Source organism: Somniosus microcephalus, chromosome 16 (assembly GCF_052327205.1).
Source record: "Somniosus microcephalus isolate GS21.2 chromosome 16, FLI_Smic_1.0, whole genome shotgun sequence".
In the NCBI taxonomy this organism is placed as follows: Eukaryota; Metazoa; Chordata; class Chondrichthyes; order Squaliformes; family Somniosidae; genus Somniosus; species Somniosus microcephalus.
In genome coordinates, this window is record NC_141002.1 from 51948851 (window position 1) to 51967596 (window position 18746).

An 18746-nucleotide genomic window follows, 5' to 3' on the forward strand; every position below is an offset into this window, starting at 1 on the left:
TGTCTGTGCTTTCAGTTTCAGATCAGTTATAAAGCTATCAAAAGTCTCATTTTGCTGCTGTGTCCGAGAACAGAAGATGTATCTTTCATAGGTCTCATTCTTTTTGGGAGAGCAATGTGCATCAAATTTTTTTAGCACATCTTCTAATTTTTCTCTGTTCTCCTCTGGATTAAATACAAATGTATTAAATACCTCTATCGCCTGTGGGCCTGCAACCGTAAGCAGCAACGCTATCTTCCTTGCGTCTGGCTTCGTACTGAATCCGATGGCTGCAATGTAGAGTTCGAATTGTTGTTTAAGAGTCTGCCAATTGTAGTCGATGTTTCCTGTGAGTTTCAAACGCTCTGGTGGCTTCAAATTCTCCATGTCGCTTTTCACAATTTTCAGCAGATCTTCACCATCCTGGTACCATCTTATGTTCATTAATAAATAGACATTCTTATTATGAACACAGCTAGCTTTTGCTAGACACTTTTATTGAGCACATGTGGACTAGGTGCAGTAGCTGTAGAGGCTTCCATCTTGACTGTTGCCTTGTGGGTAGCCTAGTGCCTCATGGGTAATGTAGTCTTAATATACATACAGCTGGGTAGTGTAGTCTTATACATACAGCTATATACAGCTCTACGGCTCCACCTAGTGTCCACTATAGAATGACATGTTATTGATCATTACACTTGCCTAAGAGTGTGAAGGAATAACCATATTCAGAAAAATACTCCATCCTATGAACAGAATTTTGACTTATTAAAACATGACATACTGGGTCTGGAAGTCTGGAAGCCTTAACAACCAAAAACTGTAAACAGCATATAGGCTTTTGAGATAAGATAGGTTATTGACACTGAAACAATAGCCCTATTGAAGCAGCAGGTTGGAGGTTTCAGGAAGTCTGCAGTTTGGAAAGAACACAATAGCTATACCCAAGGTAAGTGTTATAAACCAACACTTCGGAAAGTAACACAGAACATTAAAGAAACATGTGCCTTTGTAAAAATGACATCAAGTAAAAGAAACACCTGACATCAAATGAAACAGGAGACATGATTATATGTTATAACCAACTGAGGTAAATAAGAATTGCATAGATCACCCTAGTTGAGGTGTTTTTAATTTACACGTTATAAAAAGAATTGCACAGAATGCCTTCATAAAAATAACATCAAATGAAACACGGGAGGCAACAGTCATCACATTGTTTTTGTGTTGAACTTGGAACACCTAGGAGACATGAAGTCTGTGGTTGTAACCAGTTGAGGTGTTCTAAGTGCAAAAAATACAAACAGGAGACTTTGATAAAAATGAAATCAAACAGAACCACTGCTGACACATTGTTTTTATGATAAGCTTCGAACACCTATACAGCAGACATAATTCTGCAAGCTAACAGCTGAACTGACAGTAAGAATAGAAAAAAGTCAACAGAAAAATGATGAGGTAATTAGCTTACATCAGCAGAAAACTACAAAGATTATACCACTGCAGAAAGGGTATAAATATAGGACTTTCAAATGGGAAGATAGAATTCACTGAAAGGGGCAAAGCGAGTCTAATGCTTCAGAGGCAGGCTCTGTAAGTTTTTAACTCTTTGAGTCTCGGGGATCAAAGGTATTTGATTTTGGTGGATATTCTAGATAAGACTAAGAAATGTAAAAATGTAATGAAGTTAAGATTTGAGAATAAGGATCTCTGATAATAAGAATTGTAAGTTTTCTGTATTTGGAACTGTTAATGTTGCGATTGAATCACCAGCTGTAAGTTACATGTCGGTTCTTTAATAAATCTATATTTTTTAGAATTGTCTCACATAGTACTTCTGTATCAAACTCGCGAACTCAATCTCTGTACATTCTTTGGTGAGGAGTTGCAGAATTCTGGAGGAGTTTTCCGGACCCTCATAATATCCAGAAGGTTACAGTCTAGTTAAACTTATTAAAAGTGCTATCTGGAGGACGGTAACATCTTCAGGTCGTTCCTTTTCTTTAGGGAGAGATAGTCTGAACCTTTAGACCCAATTAAGCATCTTTAGGATTTGGCTACCTCTAACTTTAGTTGAGAGTGAACGTCTGGGGAATACGCCTGATCTGGGGTAGCCCTACAGGGGCTAGGACTAGTAACAATTCTTTCAAGAGGGGGTGCAAAGAAGGTTCACTAGATGGATTCCTGGGGTGAGAGGGTTGACCTATGAGGAAAGATTGAGTAGAATGGGCTTATATTCTCTGGAGTTTAGAAGAATGAGAGGTGATCTCTTTGAAACGTATAAAATTTTTAGAGAGCGTGACAAGGTAGATGCTGAGAGGCTGTTTCCCCTGGCTGGTGAGTCTAGAATTAGGGTCACAGTTTTAGGATAAGAGGTCGGCTATTTGGGACTGAGATAAGGAGAGATTTCTTCACTCAGAGGGTTTTAAATCTTCGGAATTCTCTACCCCAGAGGGCTGTGGATGATCAGTCATTGAGTATATTCAACACAGAGATCGATAGATTTTTGGTTACTAAGGGAAGCAAGGAATATATGGATCGTGCAGGAAAGTGGAGTTGAGGTAGAAGATCAGCCATGATCTTATTGAATGGCGGAGCAGGCTCAAGGGGCTGTATGACCTACTCCTTTTGTTGGCTTCCTTCCCTCTGAATCTAGGAGTCATCCCATTAAACAGCTTCAGCTTCAGCCACGTCAATGCTGCAGTAGCATTGGAATTCCTTACCTACCAGAGGCAAGCTGCCAATAGAGGATACAAATAGCACTGGAAGCCCAGCCTCATGTCTTAATGCTTTAAAGAGTTTGGGTGCAATTTTGACTGGTCGATATTTTGGAATGTTCAGCCCCTATGCCTTGCTTCTTCCACTGTGGCGATCGGGAGCATATGCAAATATAGGGCCTCATGCCTGTTTGAGGCCCACTCTCAGCTGGCTGCGTTCAAGAAAACGTGGTCTACACGTGGCTTAGAGGCTATCACCAAATCGGTAGATTTTAAAAGTATATATATTTACCTGAATGGGGAGCCAGGAGGTGCAGGAGCGCTCCTTCCTCCTGATCGCTTGCCCATCTCTCCCGGCCGTTCCCCCCCTTCCCCCCCCCCCCCCCCCCAATTGCTTCGCAACTCTCCCAATCACTTCCCCCCTCTCTTGGTCACCTCTCCACCTCCTGATTGCTACCCCTCCCCCCACTGATCACTTCCCCCACTTCCCTTGGTCCCCCCCTCCCAGGACCTACCTGCCACGACACAGCATTCCAAAATTGAAATCCTCTTTGCCGGTGAGATGCCTGGGGACGCCCAGCAGGCACCTGCAGCTCGCGGCCTCGTGTAAATGAGGCCCGAGGTCCAATATCAAGTGTACCTCAGGCCTACCCGTTCCTGCACAGGGATCGTTCCCTTCGCCCAGTTCGGCGCGAACCAATTTCTAGGCCGGAATGTGTGAATTTAAAATGGGGACTGAATTACCTCACCATGCCCTGGCGCATTTATCCCCTACCATCTAATCCCACATCACCTGAAGGTTACACTTGATCTTGATCTCACTAATTATATATGAACAAAATGTACTTCCCTGGACTACTACTTTAAGTGGTGTTAATTTTATATCTAGTTTTTTGTGGTGCATGTCAAGGTTAATTGTTTCTGATGCATTCACCCATCCTCTGACTTAGAAGATGCACAGAGCAAACTAGGAAAAAGAATATGATAGAGTTTACATTTACCTGTGCTAATAGCTGAGTATTTTCTCTGTTAGTTTATCCTCATGGGATCACCCTAGTCTCATCTGTTTCTGGCTCTGAGAAGAAGCAGGCGCTCAGTTTCTGTGCCCAGAGTTCAGAGGAGCTCCAGAAGTTTGTGGAGGAGCTGAAGGAGTCAATAGCGGAGGTGACAGAGATGGAGCAAATTCGAATTGATTGTGAGTAGCTGCGTTTCTCTGCGATTGTTGCTGCTGCAAATGCGTTAACCTGTCGGCTGGGCGCAATTGGTTAAAACAAACAGCCCTGGTTCTGCAAGTATGTGGCGATCTTATTGATTGATTTTAGGGACTCTCAACTCCATTGTTCCTGCAGTTCTACAACGCAGGAGGGAGCTGAGAGGCTGCATTCTCTGAAGGAAAGTTCAATACCTTCGGATCTTAATGTGCCGTTGTGATCATATTTTTTCACTGAGCATTGATTAATGGATATTTTTTTTTTTAATGCAATGTTTATAAGTTTTTTTTTGGGCTATTCTTGAAAAGTCTCCACAAATTTACCGTAGATTCATTTGATTGATGACAGACAGCAAGGTCGCTTGAAGTATAGGCTGCTGACATCTTTTAGGCATTTAATAATATTCCATGGCCTTGGTAACTCTAGCTCCCAGTTGATCGACGGTGGTCATTTTTACTACCCATCTGTTACTTTTATTTTCGCAGTCGCTCATCAGGGCGGTGGGGTGGGAGGTGGGGGCTGCGGCAGGGTGGGTGGGGGGTGGGAGGTGGGGGGCTGCGGCGGGGTGGGGGGCTGCGGCAGGGTGGGTGGGGGGTGGGGGGCTGCGGGGGGGTGGGGGGCTGCGGCAGGGTGGGTGGGGGGTGGGGGGCTGCGGCGGGGTGGGGGCTGCGGCAGGGTGGGAGGGTGGGGGGGCTGTGGCGGGGGGGTGGGGGGTGGTGTCCTGGAGAATTGTTCACAGTTGGAAATTAAAAATGATAATAAGCAGACTGCACACACCATGGCACTCCTCACAAAGCACCGTGCCACTGTATGTATTGACATCACAGAGTTAACACTAACAGAACAGACCTTGAAAAGCCTTATCAATGTGGAGCCTTCCATCCCCAAAACACTTTCCCCAAAACCAATGCAGTTTGCCAACTTTGCACTGTTATCAAGCATTTATATCTTTTTAAAGCATATTGGAACGTATAATGGAAGGAATATTTCCATTGTTAATGGATGTGTGATAAGTAAAGTATTTTACCAGTATTTCAAAACTTACTACTTTTTACTTCCTCTGCACCTGTATCAACCAGAAGTTATAAGTTTGGTAAAACGAGACTCAAAGTGAGCTGCTTGTAGTGTGAAATGTATATCCTCTATACATTTCATAGGAACATAGGAACAAGAGTAGGCCATTCAGCCCCTCGAGCCTGTTCTGCCTTTCAGTTAGATCATGGCCGATCTGTATCTTAACTCCAGCTATCTGCCTTGGTTCTGTAACCCTTAATACCCTTGTCTAACAAAAATCTATCAATCTCAGTTTTGAAATTTTCAGTTGACCTAGCCTCAACAGCTTTTTTTGGGAGAGAGCTCCAGATTTCCACTCTCTTTTGTGTGAAGAAGTGCTTCATGACATCACGCCTGAACGGCCTAGCTCTAATTTTAAGGTTCTGCCCCCTTGTTCTGGGCTCCCCCATCAGAGGAAATAGTTTCTCTCTATCCACCCTATCAACTCCTTTTAATCACTTCAATTAGATCACCCCATAATCTTCATAACTCAAGGGACTACAAGTCTAGTCTAAGCAACCTGTCCTGATAATTTAACCCTTTTTGCCCCAGTATCATTTTGGTGAATCTGTGTTGCATCCCCTCCAAGGCCAATATTCCCTTCCTGCGGTGTGGTGCCCAGAAATGAATGCAGTGTCCAGATGGGGTCTAACCAGAGTTTTATATCACTGCAGCCTAACTTCCACCCCTTTGTATTCCAGCCCTCTTGAGATAAAGGCCAACATTCCATCACCCATTTTAATTACTTTTTGTACCCGTCCACTAGCTTTTAGTGTTTTCTGTATTTTGGACCCCTAAATCTCTCTGCTCATCCACAGTTCCTAACATCGCACCATCTAGAAAATGCTCTGATCTCTCTTTCTTAGGTCCAAAGTGGATGACCTCACATTTCCCCACATTGCGCTCCATTTGCCACAGTTTTAACCACTCACTTAATCTACCAATGCCCATTTGGAACTTTCTGCTCCCATCTACACTATTTACTGTGCCACCTAACTTAGTGCCATCAGCAAACTTGGATCTATGGCTCTCTATTCCTACACCTAAGTCATTTATAAATATAGTGAAAAGCTGAGGCCCCAGTACAGATCCCTGGGGGTCATCACTAGTTACATCCTGCCAATTTGAGTACATACCCATTATCCCTACTCTCTGTCTCCGACCTCCTAACCAATTCCATAAGTTGCCTCCAAATCCATGCACTTTCATTTTTGTTAGCAGTCTCTTATGTGGAACCTTATCGAATGCTTTCTGGAATTCCATATCAATAACATTCACAGACACTCCCTTATCTAGCATGTTTGATCTAATATCCAGTTTCCTACAACTTATAAATGAAGTAGACATTGTAACATAATAGCTTTTATGTTGCATCCTGTTTGTGCAAAAGCTGATGACAGCAAGGAAATGTTAGGAGTGAGATTTAAAACCAAAAAAGTGAGATTTTTGAGGAGGTCATTAGCATGGTGGATAGGGGCGTGTCTATGGCTGTTGTCTATATGGACTTCCACAAGGCTTTGATAAGAGATTATTAGCAAAAATGAAAGTGTATGGAATTGGAAGTAACCTTGTGACATGGGAGGAAGGAGACAGAAAATAGGGATATAGGGAACGTTCTCTGATTGGAGGGATGTGACAAGTTGTGTTCCCCAGAACTGGGGCCTTAACCTTTCATCGTATATATATTGCAGATGGAGTTCAGTGTGGGGTTATCGACTTTGGATCTGAGAAAGACAAATCTGAATGTTTTCTCAATGGTGAGAGACTAGGAGCTGTGGAGGAGCAAAGGGATTTAAGTGTGTATGTGCAAGGATCACTGAAAGCTCGTGCACAAATACAAAAAGTAATCAAAAAAGCTAAAGGAATGTTGGCCTTTATCTCAAGGCGTTTGAAATACCAAAGTGGAATGCTTAAGTTGTACAGACCTTTGGTCAAACCCCACCTGGTGTACAGTGTTTAGTTTTGGGCACCGAACCTCAGGAAAGATATATTGGCCTTGGAGGGGGTACAGCACAGATTCACCAGAAAGATATTAGGGCTTAAAGAACTAAATTATGAGGACAGATTACACAAACTTGTATCCCTCAAGCTTAGGTGGTTGAGAGATGATCTAATCGAAGTGTTTAAAATGATACGCTAGATAGAGAGAAACTATTTCCTCTGGTGGGGAATTCAGAACAAGGGGGCAGAATCTTAAAATTAGAGCCAGGCCATTCACAAGTCAATAGAGGAAGCAGTTTTTCACACTAAGGGTAGTGGAAATCTGGAATTCGCCCTCAAATGTTTGTGGACACTGGGCCAATTAAAATTTTCAAGACTGAGTTCGATAAATATTTGTTATGTAAGGATATCGAGGGATATGGAGCAAAGACGGGTAAATGGAGTTGAGGTACAGCTCAACAATAATCAAATAAAATGGTGGAACAGGCTTGAGAGGCCTAATCCTGGCCCCATGTTCCTATGAGATGGAGCTATTAAATTTTTAAACCAAAACGAGTGAACCTCACTCAAAATGATTGAGACTTAACAGATCTGCTTGTTCGTACTATATCAGAACTTTTCCAAAAAATAAAAATAAAATTACAAATGTTTTCATTTACTTACTCTCTAATGAAGATCATTCCAAATTGCAGAAGGAACTTGAATTCTCCTCACCTTGTTCCTGAGAGATTACTTTTACTTCAATCTGGAAGTTAGTAGCTGCCCTGTTGAACATTTACAAGATAGTCTTGATGTGAGGCCTGTATCTTGCCACTGTTTTGTGGTAACATTGTGATGTTTAAAAAGTATATTTGGAATCCTATAATATTTCCAGTACCAGTGAATCACAGACTGAGCTGTTGACATTGGGCAAAACTTCAGTGTGAAATTTTCAGTTGTGAGCCACCGACGTGCGCAAGGTGTCACCTCGTGTCAAAAACAGAAAAGTGATTAAAAACACCAAGCTGCATCCATCATATGATCATGGTAAAACTTATCTAAACTTTTATCCCGAGAATTGTACGTGCAACAGTTCAAATGATTTACACAGTTTTCAATTTCCTGCCATAAACCGTGCCAGTGTTGTATCAATACATCGTTAAATTTCAACTTCATTTTTCATATGTGAAAAGTGCCCGAAAGATCTAATATGATAAGTTTATGTGAGGAAAAGTTTAGCAAAAATGAAAACCTTCTTCTTAGGCAATGGGTCACTGAACTTGCTGACCTCTGTTTGTCTTTATATTCAAACTGAAAGGCCACCAAAGGTGTGGGTCATACAGAAGAAAATGTGAAAATTAAAGAGTAAAAAACAGGGTATCTGAACATTTATTAAAAGGAACTGCCTTCATAAAAATAGTCTTTGAGTTAATTTTTGTAGTTTCTTTTACAAACACACAATGAGGTGAGGTAAATTGCTTCAAAATGCTTGGCTGCAATATGAATGAGGAGTCTCATTGCAATGTATGTCATTGCCTTGTTTCTTTAGTAAATTGGGATGATGGCCAAACATATTTTTCCTTTAAAGTCAAAGGGGGAAAAATTCGGTGTTGCTCCCCCAGGGCGCTAACGAGAGGCGCAAATCAACCCAAGATTTCCTCCAAAATGTGTAGCTGCAACATAGCTTTTCATTCCTGACGCTGAATGGATCCCTTATTAAGGTCCAGTATCATAAAACACACATTCCTTCTCCCAATCAACTTTCTTCTGGATAACATTGCAAGTTGAAGAGGTGATGGAAAAGGTTAAGCTTCAGATTAAGATTAAATTCATGATAAATCTGTTAGGGTTGAGCAGTAGAATAAATTTGCAAGGTGACTCAAGTTAGGTAATTTTGCAATGTAAACTCAGGAGTGAGTCTTGACTCAGTGGTAGCATTCCTGCCTTTGAGTCAGAAGATTATGGCATCGAGCCCCACTTTAGACAGCCCTGGGAAGCGGAGACAAGAGCTCCGGTCTCTGAATACTGGGTTGGCATCTGGCGGGGTAGTCGTGTCCAATGGGATTGCAGTGGAGTGGGGAACCATCTAGCTGGTTCTCCTGGTAGGGAGTTGTGAGTCAGGCTAATAACCTGTTCGCATAAAAAGCGATTTTGTTACAGAAACAAACCAGTGTGTGATCTGTGTCTGACTTGTGATGGAGATTGTCAGCATGCAACCAAGTTTTCCTCTTATTGATACGTTTTTGAGAAGATTTCACACTAAAATGAAAGGCGCTTCACAGGAGCGCTATCAAACAAACTTTGACACCGTGCCAGATAAGGAGATATTAGGACAGGTGACCAAAAGCTTGGTCAAAGAGGTAGGTTTTAAGGAGCACCTTAAAGGAGGAGAGAGAGGTAGCGAAGAGGTGAAATTTAGGGAGGGAATTCCAGAGCTTAGAGGCTAGACAGCTGAAGGCACAGCTGCCAACGGTGGAGTGATTAAAATTGGGGATGTGCAGGAGGCCCAGAACTGGAGGAGCACAGAGATCTCAGAGGTATTTGGCAAAATGTTACAGTTTCTGGTTTGTATGTAATCGCTTCTGTCTCACAGCAGTTCTTGTGAGCACACCTTGGGCTAGATTTTCAGTTGCTTGCGCCAGCAGTTAGCGCCTTAAGAGAAGTGATTTCCGGGCGCTATGCGTGTAGCGCCCGGGCGCAGCGCAGTTTGCGCCCCGCCCCAAATTAAGTTGCCCGTTAGCGCCGGCGCAAAGTTTAGCGCCCGCCCGGATGCGCGCGCAGAAAATGACGTCACATCCTCGTGCAACGCCCTTTGGCCGCCCCGATTGCAAACTTCAGTCGGACCGCCCCATTGTGCGGCGGGCGGCCGGAGCGTTTGGAAAAAGGAACGCAACACAACCAGCGCGGGCCCCGGGGGGCGCTAATTAAAGGGAACGTCCTCTCCAGTATAAAGGCCATCCTTTTTTCAGAAAACAGTCTTGTGCAACGCATTTCTGGAGACACAACAAGGAGGATAGCTAACTGGTTTCAAGCAGCAAGAGCCAGGTATTTTTGGACTCAGGCAACAGCGCTGCAAGTGGCCATTTGGAAATTAGAGTGTTTGCCAGGATTTGATGGGGGTTGCATGGGGTGCCAACGCGGAGCTGCAGCTCCATGTCCGTAGGGCTCGCAGACGCATTGTGAGAGGGGCAGCCCTGGCTAGAGGCAGAGGGGGCTACAGGCGTCGGCCACGTAGGCCTTACCCAGTCAGGCTATACCGCCAGCAGCGCTCCTACCTAAACATGAGTGCCGCGCGATGTGTTAAAAGGCTCCGATTCCGAAAGGGGGTGATTGCAGAGATCTGCCACCTGCTTCGCCGAGATCTGCGGCCAAAGCTCAGGTGCAGGACGTCTCTGTCGGTGGAAGTGAAGGTGACGGTGGCATTGAACTTCTATGCCACCGGCTCCTTCCAATACGCTGCTGGGGACATAGCAAACATCTCCCAGTACGGCGCGCATCGCTGCATCCGCCAGGTGACCGAAGCACTGTTCAGAAGGAGAAGCCAATTCATCTCCTTCCCCATGGCCCTGGAGAGCCAGCATCAGCGCGCATTGGGATTTTCCAGACTCGGGGAATTCCCCTTGGTGCAGGGCGCCATTGACTGTACGCATGTGGCTTTGCGGGCCCCTCTGGAGCATGGCGAGCAGTATCGCAACAGGAAGGGCTACCATTCTCTGAATGTGCAGCTGGTCTGTGACCACAAGCAGCGCATCATGGCAGTCAATGCCAGCTTCCCAGGCAGCAGCCACGATGCCTTTATCCTGCGGCAGAGTACTGTGCATGACATGTTCCAGGCACAGCCTCCCCCAAGAGGATGGCTACTCGGGGACAAAGGCTATCCTTTGTGCACCTGGCTCATGACCCCGCTCCGCGCGCCCAGGACCGCTGCTGAAGAGGCCTACAACGAGAGCCATCAAACCACCCGCAACATCATCGAGCTAACTATTGGGGTCCTCAAGCAGCGGTTCCGCTGCCTTGATCGCTCCGGAGGAGCTCTCCAGTATTCGCCGGACCGGGTCTCCCAATTTGTGGTGGTTTGCTGCATGCTACACAACCTGGCTATCCGCAGGACTCAGGTACTGCCACCTGACGTTGGACCAGCACCTCAGGAGGAGGAGCAGGAGGAGCATGAGGAGGAGGAGGAGGAGGAGGAGGAGGAGGAGGAGCAGGAGTACGTTCCCAGGAGGGAGCGACCAGGGCCAAGGGCCGCACGACGCCACCTTATTACACGGTACTTCTAAGCCCCCTGTCAGGGAATGGCCAGGGGCCATGAGGGAAGATGAATGCAGCCGCTCCGCAAGCCCTCAGCCGGCGAAGCCAACAAACACTAAGAAGAACAACCATGGAGACTGCATGAATAAAGATAATTTTTTATTACACAAAAATGAAAAGCCCTTCCCACATGAATCCCCAAAAACAATAAACGGGCCCCACAAAAAGCCCAACAAACGACTCACTCCCACAAACTGGGGAGGAGCCACTCCACCTTTATTGAAACCGGGCCTCAACGTCGGCCTAACGCAAAAAAAAAGCCCTCCAAAAGCACAACCATGGGCAAAATAAAGATGGCCACCGCCATATTAAAGGAAAGCTGGCCACACCCTCTACTGAGTGGCCCGCGAGGGCGAGACCTTGGCCAGCATTTTGCCTCCCCTGCCCTGCCTGCTGCTCCTTCGCAAGCTCTGCCCAGTGGCTGCTGCGAGGCTGGGGGAAGGCGCCTGAGGCTCAGATGCCCTTCCGCCAGATGCCGCTGGGGGGCGGCCTACACGGCGTTTGGGCCTCGAGGGGCCGTCTCCTGAGTGGCGCACCTGAGCCTGGCCACCATCAGCTGCAGCCGCTTGCCCTTGACGCCCCAGAGGGGGAATGGCGGCGACGGATGGCGCAATGTGGGCCAGCTGGCGTCTGGGATGCGCTGGCTGGTGCTGTGGCGCGGTGGCACTCGGCCGGGCCCGCACTGCAGGATCCGCAGCAATCAGCCGACGGCCGGCTTGCTGGGATGGTCCAGCGCGGCGCCTGCCCTGGCGATGCCTGCCTGAGACAGCGCGTGTGGCAGCAGTGAGTGGCCCTGTGGTCCTGGTGTGCGCGCGCATCACATCCGCCAGGGTCTTGACGGCATCAGTTAGCACGCGGCCAGTCGCGGCAGTTGCTGCCCCGAACTCGCGCACACTGGTCGCCAGCGACTCGATGGCCTCAGGCATGCGCCCCACCACGCTCATGAGCTCCGTGTGGCGCCGGTCCGAGTCGTCGGCCATCTGATCGAGCTTCCGCACCTCCTCCGAAGTGAAGGTGTCCGGACTGGAGTCGCGACTCTCCCGCTGGGGAGGAGGGGGCCGAACTAGGGGACCCTTGCCGCGTTGGTGACGGCGAGTGTGCCGAGCAGCAGCACTCCCCTCTGATCCTTCCCCCCTTTGGGGGGAAGGCCGCGGGCCACGCGCACGGCTGCTGGGTGGCTGGACGCCACTGGTCCCAGAAGCTGCATTGCCCTGCGACAGTTCCTCCAGGCACTCGTCCAGTGAGGAGGTGTCGAGCATTTCCTCCTCTCCTGCGGGACGTGACTGTTCCCCCGAAGGTCCGGCTTGCTCCTCCTCCTCCTCCTGGTTGGAGGTGCTGTCACTGGCAGCCTCAGGGTCCTGGTCGTCACCAGCTGAAAGCAGGAATGCACAAGAGTAGCTTCAGAGTGAGGAGATGGCGTCAGCGAGGGAGTTAGGACTGGTGGGATTCAGCGCATTGGTGGGACAGTGGCAAAGGAGGTAGCTCGGATGGGCCAGTGCGACGCGAGAGGGCCAAAAGGCGAGGTCCTTACCATTGCCGGGCAGTGGAGGGTCGGATACACCGCACGCTGTGGGGACAATCACACGGGCTCCCATGAGCACACACACGCGCTCCTCCAGCCGAGTGAGCTTCTGCAGCTTGGCGCGGCCACCCCTGGCACGGGCCTGGCGATTAAACGCTACTTTAGCCTGCAAGAGAAAGGACGGGCTGTAAGTGCGCAGTGAAGCCCTGATGTAGTGTGCACTGCCTCCCATGGTGGAATAGCTTGGACAGAGTGAAGCCCTGATGTACTGTCCACTGCCTCCCATGGTGGAATAGCTGGGCCAAAGTGTAGAGTGCCGAATGGCCATTTGATGCTCATGACTGTCCCAATGCTGCTGGCTGAGGGCTGGCCAAAAGGACTTTCAGGTCCCTTTGCCCATCATGTCAGGTGTACATGCAAGAATGAGGAGGAGACTGGAAAGGCTACTCACCCTCACAATCCTGGTCAGATCGTTGTATTTCTTACGGCATTGTGTGTGGGTCCTGGGGGCCTCGCCGGTGAACGTCACCCTCTGGGCGATCTGCTTCCAGGCTTTGGTGTAGTCGTGGTGGGTTGGATTCCTCCCACTCTCTGGAAACAAGATCTTGCGCCTCACCTCCAGAGCTGTGACCATTATGTCCAGATCACCCTCTGAGAAGCGCAGGGCACGCTGACGGGCCTTCTCTGGCGTTGCCATGACTCCCTGGGGCTGAGCAGTAGTGTTGAGGCCTCTTTGCAAGGCTGCAGTGTGCAGGGCGTGGCAGCAGACCAATTCGTCCCTTCCCCCTTTAAGAGCTGGTCGGCACCACGGGGTCTGCTGTCAGTGCAAAAATGACCGCACCCGTGCTGCGCCCCGCCTGGGCGCTATCCCTCTGGACCGCCGGCTTAGCGCCTAAAGAGAGTAGTGGAACGCCTCTTTTAGCGCTCCACCAACCTCTTAGGGCGAAGCCACTGAATTCCCGGCAACGGGGCGCTACTTTGGGGCGGGCGCTAACTTCGGGCGGGCGCTAAGGTTAGCGCCCCAAAACTGCCTATACTGAAAATCTAGCCCCTTGTTCCTTATAATTGAAAAACTGTATCTTTTCTATACTTTGTTCTCACAGAAGTGTATGCCTGAGTGCTCGATGTAATTTACTTTCAGCATTTACTGTAGGAACAAACTCTTTTCAAATTGCCCCACAGACCAGAGGTAGACAGGCTAAGGTGAATAATATTTTTATTTACAATGAAATAGTAATATGAAGCACTGGCAGTGTCAAGTATTATACGTACATTATAGGGGTACATTTTTGACTTTGCCTTGTCCACTGGGAGCACATATTAGAAATTCAGTTGCAAGCTACACATGCTTGGAAAATTGTGCGTTGTGCTTGGCTGAATTCCTGATATACACTCTTGGCAGGTGAGGCTTCCTCCCTAACAGCGTGGCTTCAGAAAATGACCCTTCTCCATAAACATTAAAAAGTCCACAATAGATCAGTTATCCTGAAGAATACTTTTTGTATTGAGACCGAGTATCTGATCAATGTTAAAGTTTTATTTCCGAATCTTGAGTATTGTGTGCAGTTTTGGTCGCCTTATCTGAGGAAGGATGTTCTTGCCATGGAAGGAGTTCAGCGAAGATTCACCAGGCTGATACCTGGGATGGCAGGAATGACGTATGAGGAGAGATTGGGTCAATTGGACTTGTACTCGCTGGAGTTTAGAAGAATGAGAGGTGATCTCATTGAAACTTATAAAATTCTGACAGGACTGGACAGACTAGATACAGGAAAGATGTTCCCAATGGTTGGGGTGTCCAGAACCAGGGGACACAGTCTAAGGATAAAGGGTAGGCCATTTAAGACAGAAATGAGGAGGAATTTCTTCACCCAGAGAGTGGTGAACCTGTGGAACACTCTACCACAGAAGGCGGTGGAGGCCAATTCATTAAATATATTCAAGAAGGAGTTCGATAGATTTCTTAATGCTAAAGGGATCAAGGGATATGGGGAGAAAGCAGGAACAGGGTACTGAATTTGGATGATCAGCCATGATCGCATTGAATGGTGGAGCAGGCTCGATGGGCCGAATGGCCTACTCCTGCTCCTATCTTCTATGTTTCTATGTAACAGTAAATTCAGCCTGTTTCAGGCTTCCTCTTGTGAACCTTCAGTTCAAATTATTCCTACTGTTTTCCACAAGTAGAAAGTGATACTGATCTTTCATTCTGAATGAGCAACACATTTCAGAAGGATGCTTGCCAGTTTCAGACTCCTGCTCTTAACCTTTCAGATGTCAGGATCCATACTTTTAAGTCTTTGAAGTAGATGTACTCAAACACACTCACTGATACAAGTAAAAAAAACAATGTCAGCCCATACCCTGGAAGATAGCAGCACTTTCCACATCAGCATGGATCATACAAAACTATACTGTGAAATAAAACCATTTTTTTCATATCAAAACAAAAATGCTGCTTATTAAATCAAGGAAATGAGCTGTTGTGATCATTTAATTTAATAAAAGCAACAATTAAAACTTCACTGCACAAACCTTCATTCATTTATTTATACAAATATGGTACACTGGTATAAATTATGTTGAAATACATTTAGCTACTTGCGTGTGAAATTATTATGATTGAAAAGATACTAGGGGCTAAAAATTGAGTAGTGCCCCATTTGGGGTGCTAACTTCGTCGGGCGCTACTTTTAGCGCCCCGGAAAAATTAGCACCCCATGCCGGAAATTGAGTGGTTGCGCCCCAAGAGGGAAGCTGGACGCTACTGATAGCACCCCGCATCCCTCTTGGGGCACTGTGAGTCAATATCGCGGCGCTACCACAATATTGCAGGCCCTCCTCCCCTTAAAGCAGCCGGCACTCCGCGATGGGTGCCGTTCAGGAGGCCGGGGATGGGAGCACAGGCAGATGCTGGCAGGCGGCTAGCAACAAAAATGGCCGCCCCGCACTGCGCCTTTAAATAGCGCCTCCCCGGCCGCAGGTAGGCCCCCCTGACCCTGTCGGACATAGCGTCTGGCGGTAAGTCAGGGGACGCTCCCGAAGGTCACGGCCGGGGTGTGAGCTGGGCGTTGCGCACGGCGATGATGTCATTGTCAGCGGCGCAGCGCTGCGGGGCGATACCGGTTAGCGCCGCCGCTAACCTCCTGCTGAATTTCACGGGAGCTGTGGGCGGCGCTGCGCCCGGGCGCTAGTTGCTTTGCGCCCCGTTAGCGCCCTCTTCATTCACGTTTCCCTCTTAGGGCGCTAACGTGAGGTGCAAAGCAACCCAATTTTTTCCCCAAGGCGCTTCCTCATCCTGACACGGAAAAAAGGTTCATTAAGCACTTTTTGTGAAGACTGTTGCCCTTGTAATACCTTTGTAGTAAAGAGTTGAAAATAACATGATTGTGGGATGGGGCAGGGGAGCAGATTCAAAGTTGTCACTCATCTACTTTTTCATTTTTGAAAAGCCATCCCGATTACTTTTTATCACTCTGCTTCCATGTAATCTCCCACATAACTGCTGTCCTGTCTCCATTGGGACAGGATGCCAGCCTTATTTAAATGCCAGCGGGCAATAGTTTGAGGGGCAGCTGAGGGTTCTAACAGATTGCACTTATTGCAACCTGGCCTCTATTTACTGCTTGCCTGTGTTCTCATTTCCCCTGGTATAAGTTTATAATCAAAAGCCTTCGTGCATGGTTATTTACGTATTTTCATCTGCTGCATAGCATCTAGTAGAGGGAAATAAATTGCAATGCAGTCTGACAGGCTGGATTTAACCCATTACTAGTAATCAAGAGGACAATCCATTTCTTGAAAAGATATCAGAGAGGAAAAAAGTTATCAGGGATTAATTTTTCCAAAGTAATGACTTTGGACATCAAGGAAAAGGTAGAAGCAATTGGAAAAAGTAGCAAGATAGTATTTTTTGAAAATTATAAGTAAAAGGATTGTATTTAAATGAATATCAAATTTATGGTTCATTTTAAATTCCCACTATAGGGGAGCTGGAAAAGCAACAGGGGGCAAAAACCCCTTCCACAAAGAATAATGGAGCTCAGCTTGACATCCGAACCAAACCAGGATCTCCATCAGGTCAGGCTGCTTTGTTTTATACTTGAGGGACACAAAAAATTACAATGATCAACTCATTGGTTAGCTCATTGAATTAGTGTAGCTAGTTTATGTTAAAGTGGTGATCTGAGAACTCGAAATATATTCACCTCATATATAAACACTGCAACTGTCTGAAGTTGCAATGGTTCATATGGACAGGAATTTCATGTTGTAGCCTTGTCTCTCTGTGAGAGTGGAAGCTGCTATGTCACAGGTTTTAAAGAGTCGTTACTGAAATGTAAACCATGTCCAAATTCTATTGAGTTTAGCTATTGTAATTGGCTAAAGCAAAATGTTGCTTATTTGTCTCTACATGTTTTGGCTCAGATATATTCAAATCATGTCAAAAAAAGGATGTGTCCCTCTATCGCATGTTCTTTCATTCACGTTTCCCTTATTCTCATTCGCTTTCTATCTCCTCCTTCTTATTCATTTGCGTTCTCACTTTCTCTGCATTTTTCTTGATTTGCATGTCTCTGTGTCTCTCACTCTGATTCTTGCACTTGCTCTTTTTGTCAGCATTTTTCTTTCTATTTTGTTCAATGTTTCACTCCCTCGCTATCCTGTACTTCTCCTTCTATCTCAATCTGTACTCATACACGCACACATACATACGCACGTACACACACAATCGTTCTCTACTATAAGGCAGTGGCACAACGAAGAGTTCAAATAATTCCTTAAACCAAGTGATCAAATGTCATCCGAATCTCAAGATGTGCCAAAGTCTCAGTGGACTTCCTGCCCGGAATGGGTGGGATGTTGACTGGCAGGATTTAAATGAGGCCCGGCCATTTAAATTGGCCGGGTGTCATTGTGCCACGGGTGGGAAATTAACTCGCCAGTGAAGTCTCCTGCCAGAAATCTGTTGGCAGTTAAAATCCAGGCCTTTGATAGTATTTGTAGCATATTCACACAGAAACCCCACAGTGCAGATAGAGGCCATTTCGGCCCATCGAGCCTGCACCGACACATATCCCACCCGATCCCCGTAACCCCTACACCAACACATATCCCACCCTATCCCCGTAACCCCACGTATTTAATCCCCCTAACACTAAGGGTCAATTTATCATAGCCAATCAACCTAACCCGCACATCTTTGGACTGTGGGAGGAAACCGGAGCACCCGGAGGAAACCCACGCAAACACGGGGAGAATGTGCAAACTCCACACAGTCACCCGAGGCCGGATTCGAACGTATATAATATACATGACTTAGGGGTCATGTTTCGTCTTTAGTGACTTGGACATGAAGTATCGCCTGAGTGCAACACAGAGAGGAAAATCTGGCAGGGAGTAGCGCACATCAGTAATGGACTTGCTTTTCCTTTCCTTCCATTTAAAGTAATGGAAGGAAGGTTAAGGGTCCCTCAAATCTATGATTCTTCCATCTGACTTTTCCCTCTGCAGTAATGCCAATTGATGTTTAACACACATTAACGTTAGGTTGATTGGCTATGATAAATTGACCCTTAGTGTTAGGGGGATTAAATACATGGGGTTACGGGGATAGGGTGGGATGTGTGTTGGTGCAGGGGTTACGGGGATCGGGTGGGATATGTGTCGGTGCAGGCTCGATGGGCCGAAATGGCCTCTATCTGCACTGTGGGGTTTCTGTGAATCTGTGTGAAAAAACTAAAGATGAAAATCTACCTCATAACGACAATAGATTTTCCTAGAAATCAACATAAATTACTTTATCATAACTTGCAGCAATTATGTCACAGTTGGTAGTCATTCAGTGTGAATATTATCAAGCATCAACACAGTAGTAGCTCTGACTGTTGGGATCATGAGTGAGTGTTTTGTAGATTATCGATGTGATTTGAGTCCCTTAATTATATTCTAGCCTGTAACTCACTCCCAGTTTATTTGCTGTTATTCTCTGTATAAACCATCAAACTCTTCAATTAGATTCCAGCCTTTAAT

General features: G+C 46.6%; 1 protein-coding gene across 1 annotated transcript in view; it reads left to right on the plus strand.

The window, feature by feature from the left end:
• The window catches only part of LOC147106169 (IQ motif and SEC7 domain-containing protein 3-like), a 246485-nt gene that overhangs the window by 145702 nt on the left and 82037 nt on the right, over positions 1-18746 (plus strand). The window contains exons 9-10 of the mRNA XM_086009022.1: positions 3730-3891; positions 16701-16793. Of these exons, the coding sequence (XP_085865148.1) occupies positions 3730-3891; positions 16701-16793 (255 nt within the window). The remainder of the gene's footprint in view (positions 1-3729; positions 3892-16700; positions 16794-18746) is intronic.